This window comes from Tupaia chinensis, unplaced genomic scaffold, assembly GCF_000334495.1.
Source record: "Tupaia chinensis unplaced genomic scaffold, TupChi_1.0 Scaffold140508_1, whole genome shotgun sequence".
In the NCBI taxonomy this organism is placed as follows: Eukaryota; Metazoa; Chordata; class Mammalia; order Scandentia; family Tupaiidae; genus Tupaia; species Tupaia belangeri.
In genome coordinates this window covers 37,539-48,609 of record NW_006200383.1, presented here as the reverse complement: position 1 = coordinate 48,609, position 11,071 = coordinate 37,539, and the positions used below count along the sequence as shown (strand labels likewise).

General features: G+C 33.5%; 1 protein-coding gene across 1 annotated transcript in view; it reads left to right on the top strand.

Moving 5' to 3' along the window:
- The window catches only part of LOC102498438 (1,4-alpha-glucan-branching enzyme), a 162,657-nt gene that overhangs the window by 143,382 nt on the left and 8,204 nt on the right, over nucleotides 1-11,071 (top strand). The window contains exons 5-6 of the mRNA XM_014593390.2: nucleotides 9,862-9,987; nucleotides 10,593-10,728. Of these exons, the coding sequence (XP_014448876.1) occupies nucleotides 9,862-9,987; nucleotides 10,593-10,728 (262 nt within the window). The remainder of the gene's footprint in view (nucleotides 1-9,861; nucleotides 9,988-10,592; nucleotides 10,729-11,071) is intronic.

Below are 11,071 nucleotides of genomic sequence, written 5' to 3'. Positions count from 1 at the left end.
TCCATTCTCCTCTCGGGATCTTGGGCATGCATGCACACGTGCCCGGCATGAATTTAAGCCACCGGGTCCAGGACTTGAACTGCAGTGGACTACATGGAAGTCCAGTGATATAGCCATTATGCCATCTGCTAGTCCAAAGAAAGACTCAATTTTTTTTGAGAGAGTTTTCCTATAGGGCGCACGCCCTCACCAGACAGACAGAGAGACAGAGAAACAAAAAGCGAGAAATCACGCCCCAGGGGGATGGCCACGCTGCAATCCCATCTCTTCCATTCTCCTCTTGGGATCTTGGGCATGCACACACACGAGCCCGGCGTGAGTTTTAAGCCACCGGATCTGGGACTCGAACCGCAGTCGACTACATGGGAGTCCAGTGACATAGCCAACATGCTAACTGCTGGTCCCAAGGCTCTGATCTTTATCATGACTTCTTCCCATCGTCACTGTCTCTGGTTTCAACTCCTGAATCAATCATCAGAAAGACTTGCTCCAGTTCTTCATCATAGTTTATAATCTACCTGAATGCTATAAAAAGTTTATTTGGGAAGAAATTATCTAAATGTGTATCTAGAGTTTCATCTCACATCTGATCATTTTCTGTTTCCCACCATACAGCTTATTCTCTCAGTTTCTCATTTCTTTTTATTGTATTTTAAAGAATTGTTTAATTTTATTTATTATTATTAATATTACTTTAAATTTGACCAGAGAGAGACAGAAAGAGAAAAAATGAGAACACAAGTCACCAGGTCCAGAACTTGAACTTCATTTGGCCGTGTAGGGGTCTAGTAGCTTCAATACCATGCCACCTGCCAGCTCTCACTTTCTCATTTCTTAATGAGTTTATTTCCTTGTCAGTGTTCAAACATACCTATTTATAATTCTCTTTCACCTAATACCTCCTATACCTTGCAAAATACAGGTCATTTCTGAAAAAAAGAAGAGTGATAGCATAGCAATCTATGAAACCATATTTGTAAAGAACATCTAAATGTTCAAGAAGAATTTTCATCATTTTATTTATTTAAGTCATTACTTATATTCTTGAATTATTAGTATCACTTTGTAATGAATATGTAATAGTATCTTTTCTTAAAATATCTTAACATTTTTAGAATATACATACATATATATATATATATATATATATATATATATATATAGTTTTTGGAATTTCTCTAGACTTACTTTAAGAGTTGCATTATCCGCCCCCACCCCCCCCACACACATACTATATTTTACTTCATTGTATAGTACTTAGAGTAATTGTTTAGGAACCATATTTCTTTCTTCAAATGATTTATCACTAGATAGACTTTTGTAGTTATATTATTTTAAAAAGAACTTTAACTTATCTTATGAGACTATGTCTCCCCTATCCTATCACTTCTAGAAATACTTCTTAGATTTTTTTTATTGGCATTATACCAGATTATAACTCTGTTTACTTAATAGAATTCTAACGTTCACTGCACATGGATGACTCTCTTCGAAGCACACTTTTTCAGTAATGAAAACTCACTGATTTTTCCCCTTTTCATAGCCTTTTTCTTTTATTACTATATTGATCTTACAATATCTTGGATGTTTAAAACCTATATATTTATATCATGTGTAATTCATTTGTTTTCTAGTCTAAGACACCTGATCAATCTTTACCCAATTAGATATCTGAGCATGGTTCCTATTCTTTTCACTTAGAAGTAGTTATTTTCACTTGCTTGTGGATATCATTTTCAGTGCCTGCTTCCTAAATCTCATATAATCCCTTTAGATTTTGTCCTCTTTTAGTGACCTCACTTTATGAGGTTTTTGTTCAGGTAATACGCTTGAAATGAGGCTAACACTTGATCAGTTCTACTTACTTGTTTCTCTATTTCTTTAAAGATTTGCCTCAGTAGAAAGGCAGAGACATATGAAAAAGTATAATTGTAATGCTTCTTAACTAGGCTAAAAGATTGGGGAACTGAGGTGTAAACTTTGGGGATATACTCCTTTTTATAGGTACAGAGGCATCTGTCTCTAAATCATTCTAAATAAGGAACTGCTTTTAGAAGAAGCAGCTACTGATCTTCATTTATTTCCTTTTGACAATATTTGGCAGTTTCTTCTCTCCCATGTGTAAGTATTACAGAAATAAGTGTTTATATCTTTGTAATCCTATAATTGGTGTTAAATCAGAAACAAAGTAGCTATGAATATTATACTTCAATAATAGTCTCTTTTGTTCTATACATTGGTGTCCTTTGTGCCATAATTTGGTATAATTTGATCGATAGTCATTTGTATAATGTTACAGATTTATTTTTCATAGCTAATACGCTTAGTCTTTTAAAGAAGGTTTTCTCTTATTAGTAGCTTTATTTTTGTTAGAGAAACCATTTATTCCTACTCATGCTTTTGCTATGGATTTAATCTTGGAAAGATTTTTTTCAGTTTCTTGTAGAAGACAAATTCAAATTGTGATGGCATATTTTAAAATAAGAAACCCAGTGAGAAGTTAAAATAAAGGAAGTTTACAAAAATTCATTAATAGATTATTGCTTTTGAGGCAACCTGATTTTTTTTTTCTAATTAAATGACTACCAAGGATATCTTTTCTTTTGTTTAGTGTCCAGTGTGGCATAACATGGAATTCAACAGGCTAAATCTAATTATTTAATTTGTTTTCCACCTCTCTCAATCCTTGAGCTTTGTAGATGTAAAGGGCCTCAAAAGTTTGATTTTCTATGCACACGACTCAGATAGTTATTTGACTGACTGTGAATTATGAACTAAATTTACAAAACCAAGATGGCGATCTCTGTAATGTATGAACTTTGGCATCCAAATAAAATAAGAGAATTTTCTAATTGTTATTTTCCTAACTAGAAAGTTAGGATGACATTTCTTTAATCATTTTTTAATAATTTCTTTAACCTTTTTTTTGGTCACTGATCATCTATTCCTTTAAATAATCTAATGAGGCAAATACATCAGGTATTGGGTAGAAATATAGCACCTTCACTTTTCCATATAACAAATTTAGAGCCCTTATTTATATATTAAAAGGAATAGTTGTTTTTATTTCATCTCTGAAAATAATTATGATGGGAGAAGGATAGCAATAAAAAATGTATATTATAGATTCACTTCCTTAAAATCTGTTCTGTCAACTCTGGAACTCTATTTATGTTAAAGGAATTTACTTTCCTTGGGAATTGTTCAAGAGATGTACTTTGGTGAAGGTCACTGAAATGTGTTGGTACATGTTCGTCTAATTTGGTGGAATAGGAAATAAATTTGACATAAAATGTATTATTTAGACTACTTGTTAAGATAACTTTATCTTTTAACACTTTTGGCATTGGAAAAGTGTAACTATATTCCATTTACTTAAGTACATTCCATTTTATTCTTAGACAACTTTTTCCTTATGATCCTACTAGTTTCCTATGGCTGCTACAAAGTTAGTGGCTTCCCATCAGCAAACTTAGTCCTCTCAAAGTACTGGAGGCCATATCACAGGGCTGCAGTCAGCATGTAGCCGGAGCGGTACTTCTGGGGGCTCCAGGGGAGAATCTGATCTTTGACACTTGCAGCTGCTGGTGGCTGCCTGCGATCCTTGGCTAGCGTCACTTGGACTGCAATCGGTACTTCTGGGGGCTCCAGGGGAGAATCTGATCTTTGACACTTGCAGCTGCTGGTGGCTGCCTGCGATCCTTGGCTAGCGATCCTTGGCTAGCGTCAGCATCACTGCAATCTCTTCCTTCCTGGTCACATGTCTTCTTCTATCTACATGTAAAATTCCCTCTGGCACCCTTCCATAAGAATATTAGTGATTCCCCCCTGGATGATCCCCACAATCTCTGTATCTCTAGCTCCTTAGTTTAACCACATCTGCAAATACCTCCTTTTTGCCATATAAGGTATCATTCACAGATTGTAGGGAGTAGGATGTGGGTATTTTTGGGGAGACCATTTTTAGCCTCCCACAATGGCAAAGAGGTTTTTTCTTACATAATCCCACTGAATGTCAAATTGGGGCTTTAAGAATAACAAGGAAAACTGAAAAACTTGTATACAAATAGGTCCCTTTTCATAAAAATTAAAAAAATGAAATGAAGATAAGTAATAATATTTTAGTCAAATTATATTGAGATTGAAGAGCTTTATTTTAAGTTGTGGTAAGGTATTTTAAAGGTTTAGTAATTATAAATTCTGTCTGTGCACTTATACATAATATTTATGCTAAGTTATTTGTAAATATTAAAATCACATTTATGTCTTCAGGATTCAGGTCATTGGTCCTGAGATTCTCCTCTGGAATATCATTTAATTTTTACTTACTTATGAATTTTAGATTAGTTTCCAAACATTTTTCTCATCTTTATTTTTATTCTATCCACTTCTAAAAACTACTTAAAAATAAATGACAGTACATATGTATGTGTGTATGTTTTTCTCTATCTCGTATGTATGTGTATGTACATGTAGACATGTACTTCGATCACATTAAAAGCACATGCACATAGAATACTGATAGTCAGCATTACTTACTGGTATGGCTGTCCCTATTGTTAAAATAAAGATATTTTTATATTTTTTAGTAAATAGTCACTGCTTGAGGCCCTTGTAATACCACCCCATCCCTCTCATATTTCTTCCAGAAAGTCTGGACTTCATTGTGGCACAGCTGCTACAGGTTTAGCAGAGGTGTGAATTAGGGGACCTGCATTTTGTAGCCATCATCTCATCTGATTGTGGATGCTTATATATGTTGTTTAAAGTACATGTGTTTATATATATACATGTTTCAGAGCATAATGTTGCATTCCTTGAGTGGATAAAATTTTTATTTGTCAATGTACCTCAGTAAGTCTGAATTTTAAAAGTCCAAAAAAAAGAAGAGATGGCTGTAATTATTTCATAAATTAAAATTTATTTTATTATTCACTTTTACATGTGCATCCTCAAATAGTTAATCGATCCTCTTTTTTTTTTTTTCATTCTGCCTTACTTTTTTTTTGAAAGAAAAGGTTCTCCTCATATGAGACTTTGATACTATAATTCAGGCAACTAGAATGATATTAATCAGTATCTTTGCCTTTACTGTTATTCTGCTACACATCCGATTATCAACCTAGATTTAGAGTCAGCATCATCTCCTAAAGTATGTTAATACTCCTAACCAGTTGAGCACATCAAGTGTTGTTATATAAATTGTTGCCCCTCAGGAGCATCTTATCTCAGTAATTTTCCAGGGCATGGAAAGATACTCTTGCAAGAAGCATTTCAAAAGATATTCCTAGCATGAATGAACGCACACATACAAACACACACATTTTTTAGGTCTTTGTTATTTACCAATTTCTGTTTCTTATATGTTTGAGTTCTAAATGAAATTTTAAAAATAGAATTTGAAATAAAACAGTTGACTAAGTCAATTTGACTTTTTCACATGTAAAGATTTGTTGTATGTACTTTCTTATTTAATCTAATAAATGTCTCTTGTTATTCTCCCATAGCTTAAAGAGATGGTATGGCTCATTAAAAACGATACTTTAAAACAATTAAAACATTTTAAAATTTTATTATTTCATAGCAAAAATGTTTATTTGCCCTATAAACATTCATTAGGATATTATTTTCATTTCTCTATTACTTGCAAATGATTTAATGTACTTTTTAAAGTTTTTTTTAACACTGTCAATAAAAGATACACATTTTGAGTAGCATAGGTGCACAAAAGTATGAGTGATTACACAATACATATATTTGTAATCCTCAATAAAATACAATTAAACAAAATGAATACATTCGATTTTCAGAAAAGACATTGCACATTTCTACATAGAAAACATATGGAAGCATATAACTACAAAACAAAAACTGCTACAATCCTCCTCCCCATACTTAACCATATCAATAACTTTTGTCTTTTTAAATAGTTTAGGCTATAAAGATTTTGTGCATTTACATTGCCAAGATAAAATATATTCTTTTTAATAACTCTGAAAAATTTTTCATAGCCTTCAATATAGTACTATATAATTTTCCAGAAGTATATACTTCTTAGATGACTGCAAGACTACTCAGTCTTTCAGTTTTCACTAGTAAAAGGAACATAAAAAAAATTAATAGGCAAGTATATAGTTCCCTGGGCATGTCTCTGATTATTTTTTTTAAAGAATGATTTATTTATTTTTAAATTTATTCATTCATTTACTTTCATTTGATCAGAGAAATACAGACACACAGAGAAAAGGAAAGTGAGAAAGCAAGCCACCAGTTCTGCGATTTGAAGAGTGGTCGGCCATGTTGAAGTGTCCAGCGCCTTAACCACCACACAACCTGCTGTCTCTGATTATTTCTATTGGGCAAATTTCTAATTAGTATTGCTAAGTTATTGGAATTACTTTTTTTAAACTTTTGATGCATTTTGCCAAATTGCTATTCTGAGATTTTGTACTATTTTAGTCACACCAATATCGTATGCAACTTTTTATTTTATAGTTTAATGTGAATTTTTCTACCCATCAGATATTATAAAGTCCATCAAGCTTGCTTTTCTTTTCGATTTACTATATAGCATGCAGATATTTTAAGTTGTGAATTGAATGACAAAGTCTTGTCATCTAAAACTTTTTCCTCAGGAATCTGAACATCCAGGAAGTACTTAGTTACTCCCCTCTCCCCAAAAAGTTTTATAAGCATAGTTTAGTCTAGAAAGATTATATCCCTTACTTATTGGAATGTTACCTATGTTGGATTTTATTTTGAAGGTTTTTTCTGCCATAGGTCAGCTGCACTTGCTGTAGAGAGACAGAGGGAAAGTAAAAAAGCACCCCCTGGGGGGATGGCCATGCTGCAGTCTCTCTCCTCCATCTTCCTTTCAGGATTTTGGGCATGCAGGCACGCATGCCTGGCATGAATTTCCAGCTGAAAGGTCAATACCATGATTAGACTGCAGGAATTCAGCACCTTAACTACCACACCATTTTTGGCCCCCTAAGTTGGATTTATTTTCATTTATTATTATTATTTTACTTTGAATTTTAATTGTTTTTAGATTTTTGTCATATGGCATGCACACTTGCCAGAGAGAGAGAGAGAGACAGAGAGAGGGAAAGTGAGAAATCAGCCCTCAGAAGGATGACCACACAACAACCCCATCTCCATTCTCCTCTTGGGATTTTGGCAAGCATGCGCACACTCCAAGTGTGATTTTCAGGCTACTGAGTCTGGGACTTGAACTGCAGTTGGCCATGTGAAGACTAGCACCTTAACCACTACACCACCTGCTGGCTCCTTTACATTTATTACTGTACTCTTATTTGGTTACCAAGGGCACGATTTAGGAAAAGAAAATTGAAAGCAAGGTGAGGTAGCTACAATAGACAAATGTATTAGTTAGAAAAGCCTAAAACTATTACAACAAAGATATTTCCAAAAATGAGAGTACTAAAAGACAGAGAAAGTTATAGTAATCATAGATAAGTGTTCCAGATTTGATGGAAAGCCTTCTTTGTACCATGCTGCTATAATTCTATTATGAGATAGAAGGAGGAAATGGGAAAATTAAGACTCTGTACCTCAACAAGCAACTGTAGTATTAGTGACTGTACCAAGAGAAGAAATAGAACTTTTGGAAACAAAAATATTGAAGTCACACAATGAATGAGCAAATCATCCTTTGTCAGGTCTGCGATTTGATTTTATCCTACCTACAAGCTTAGAAATTTAGCTGCTACCATTTCATAGAGTCTGGATTCTGGCAGAAAACATGGTATTCCTAGGTCAGAGATCTAAAATGCTTTTATTATTCACAGCACAGTAGGTGGTATGAACATCATATTAGCATCAGTTCCCCTTGTATTAAAGTCTCAGAGGTGATACCATATGGCTCAGATGGCTGCTGCTCACATAGCACATTTGTATGATAGCTGGGAAATTTTTAACTGTGTGATTTCCTTTTTTTTTTTTTTTTTTTAAAGCAAGCGGTAAGCAAGTAAGAAAGCCTGCTCTGTGTTTTCCAGGGAGACATCCATAAGGGTTGCTTGTTGCAAAAGCAAGTCTGAGAAATGGCCCAATGAACAATGGTCAGGGCCTTGCATTCTTGGCATACCAGACAAGAGATATCAGAATATAAGAGACCCATGGAAGAGCTGTTTCTTCTAATACCCATCACTCAGTAGCCTCTGAGGACAGTTGTGTGTTTAATGAGAGAAATGAATTAATTTAAAGAATGTGGGAAGTGCTTTCAGCATGAAGTAAATTCTTCATGTTCTTTTCTTAACATTTCAAATATTCTGTCAGCAGATACCTTCCAAAATTACTGGTTTGTGATCCACCTTTGGAGAGGTTGTAGAGCCATTTGCAAAACAGAAATGATACATGGATTGATTGGGCAGAGTGCTGGTCATTGAAAACTGATTTGTAGTATTTTGTTTCCTCATAGCATGTTCTGGGTTGATAAATGAACAAAAAAGGGCATTTTCCCAAAGAGATAATTGTTTTATATTACACTAGCAGTTCATGTGACTTAAAAGACATACTTTTTGGGATAAAATACTCCTGGAAGTGGGTTGGTTTTACTGATTCTTTTTTAAAAATATAATTACTTGCATGACATCAACACTTGGCTATGATCAACTTTAATATGTGAGAAGGATAACGAAGAAGAATTATAATTTATTTATGTTAGACATTCCTTTTTACCACTTGTGTGCTCCCTCTCTCATGAATGGTGATTTATTCATTTTTTTGGCATTTAAAGGAAGTGCTGGAAGGCCTGTTCAGAACAGGAAGTATCATAAGCTTTGTGTTCAGCTTTTGGCTCTGCCACGAGGTGATTTTGGGATTCTTGGCAACTCACTTAATCTCACTTAATATTTGGGTCATAAAGATTTTCTGGGAATCAAGTGAGATGTGAATGTGAAAGTCCTTTCCAAACTATAAAGCATTATACAAATATTTAATTACCAGGAATTATGAGTACTCGAGCTTTTCCCTATTGAAGGAGACTGAGAAGTATGTTCTCTTTCAACACTGAGGGCATAATGTAGCAACAAATCTGAATATTTGTGATCATACTCTTGTTTGCTTTTACAAACTTTACTAAAAAAGATGATTTTGTAAAAACACTACTATTCAATCACTTGGAAGCTCTGTTTATTTTTCTGGATAAATTCAAAATCCTTTATTCAGCACTGTAAAATGGTGAAATCCACAAAATTTTATTTGCCATTTTATTGTTATTTATTAATGAAAACAATTATGATACTATCGGCAAGTGTAGGAATGGATGGAAACATATTTGTTTTTTTATATGGTGAAATAGTACTGGGAATAGGATATAAAAGACGTTGAGGGATGAAAAGTAATTTGTGTGTGTGTGTACCGAGTATTAATAAAACTCATTTTTCTCCTTTAGTTCTTTGAAAGCTAGTTATAGTTAACTACACAAAGGAAAACAAAGAGATGGTGATATTGTCACTTACCCCCATTTTTAATGCAATAGGACTTTTTCCTTCTGTTGGATGATTTATTGACAGCAACTTCCAAATAATATTCATGTCTTTTAAGTATGTAATATATGTTTAATTAACCCTGTAATGGCTGATTTGTAATGGGAAAAATTGTCAGAGAAATATAAGCTATCTAAGCCAAAAGTGACCTTAAGGATCATGTACTAACAACAGGTGATGAAACAAAATCTGTGGAATTTAAATCTGTTCTTTAAGGCCACATATGTAGATGGTGGTGTAGATTCTAGAGACCATTTCTCCTTTCCTTGGTAGCAGTGTTCATACATTATTATGTGTTATCTTAGAATTTTGAAAGTATTTTTAAAGCAATAACATCTCGTTCTCTTCTTAGGTAGTTATTACTAGTAAAAGTGGAGAGATCTTATATCGTATTTCACCGTGGGCGAAGTATGTGACTCGAGAAGGTGACAATGTGAATTATGATTGGATACAATGGGATCCAGAACACTTATATAAAGTGAGCACAACAAAACTTTTAGTAAATGCCTATTTATATATTTCTAGGAAAATTAATTTTTCTTTTACAAATTTTATAATAATGTTCAATGTCTCCCTTCATTGCTGGTTTCATGTTTTACATAGTGCTGAACTTCCCCCATGGCCAACTGTGGTTTGAGTCATGGACCTAGTGACTTGAAAATCATGCTAGGTGTATGGGTATGTGTATGCATGTCCAAAATCCTGAGAGGAGAATAGAAGAGAAGGAATCGGAGCATGGCCATCCCCTCTGAGGAGTGATTTCTCACTTTCTCTCTCTCTGTCTCTTTTGAGTGCATGTTCCCTATGACAAAAAAAACAAAACAAAATAAAAAAAATGAACAAACTTAATTAATTGGTAAGGTATAAGTCACTACATGATCCTTTTAAAACAGATCCATTTATAAGATCTCAAAAGTAACTTTTCAAAAACAATTTTGTGAATGTAGCTAATGCCTAATATGTGTGAAAATAGTTCCAAGTTTTGACTGAGTTTATTCAACATTTAATTTAACATGTTTGATCAGCTGGTATTCATAACTGAATTTCTGGTTTAATTCTATGTGCAAATTTTATATTCTGCAGTTTAAGCATTCCAGACCAAAGAAACCAAAAAGTCTAAGAATCTATGAATCTCATGTGGGAATTTCCTCCCATGAAGGAAAAGTAGCTTCTTATAAACATTTTACATGCAATGTACTACCAAGAATCAAAGACCTTGGTAAGTAATAACTGTGATTTTTATTCAGATAAAATTTTAATGAGTCTGTTCTCTTATTAGAAAAGCTAATTACAACTGTCTCTTTTTTTTGTGTTAGAAGATTAAATATGTAATAGAAATGCATTTTACTTTAGACTTCTCAAATTGCCCTGTAATAGTGATAGCATAGAAAAGAGAAATGGAATAAGATAGAGCATAGGAATTCAAGATATTATTCCAATTTCAATTTTAAGTAATGTGAACTGATGGCTTCCAAAATTGTAGATAAATATATAAGCATAATTGCTTTTCTACAGATGAGAACTTTTATCAATTTAAGTGGTCATTGATTATAGTCTGTTCA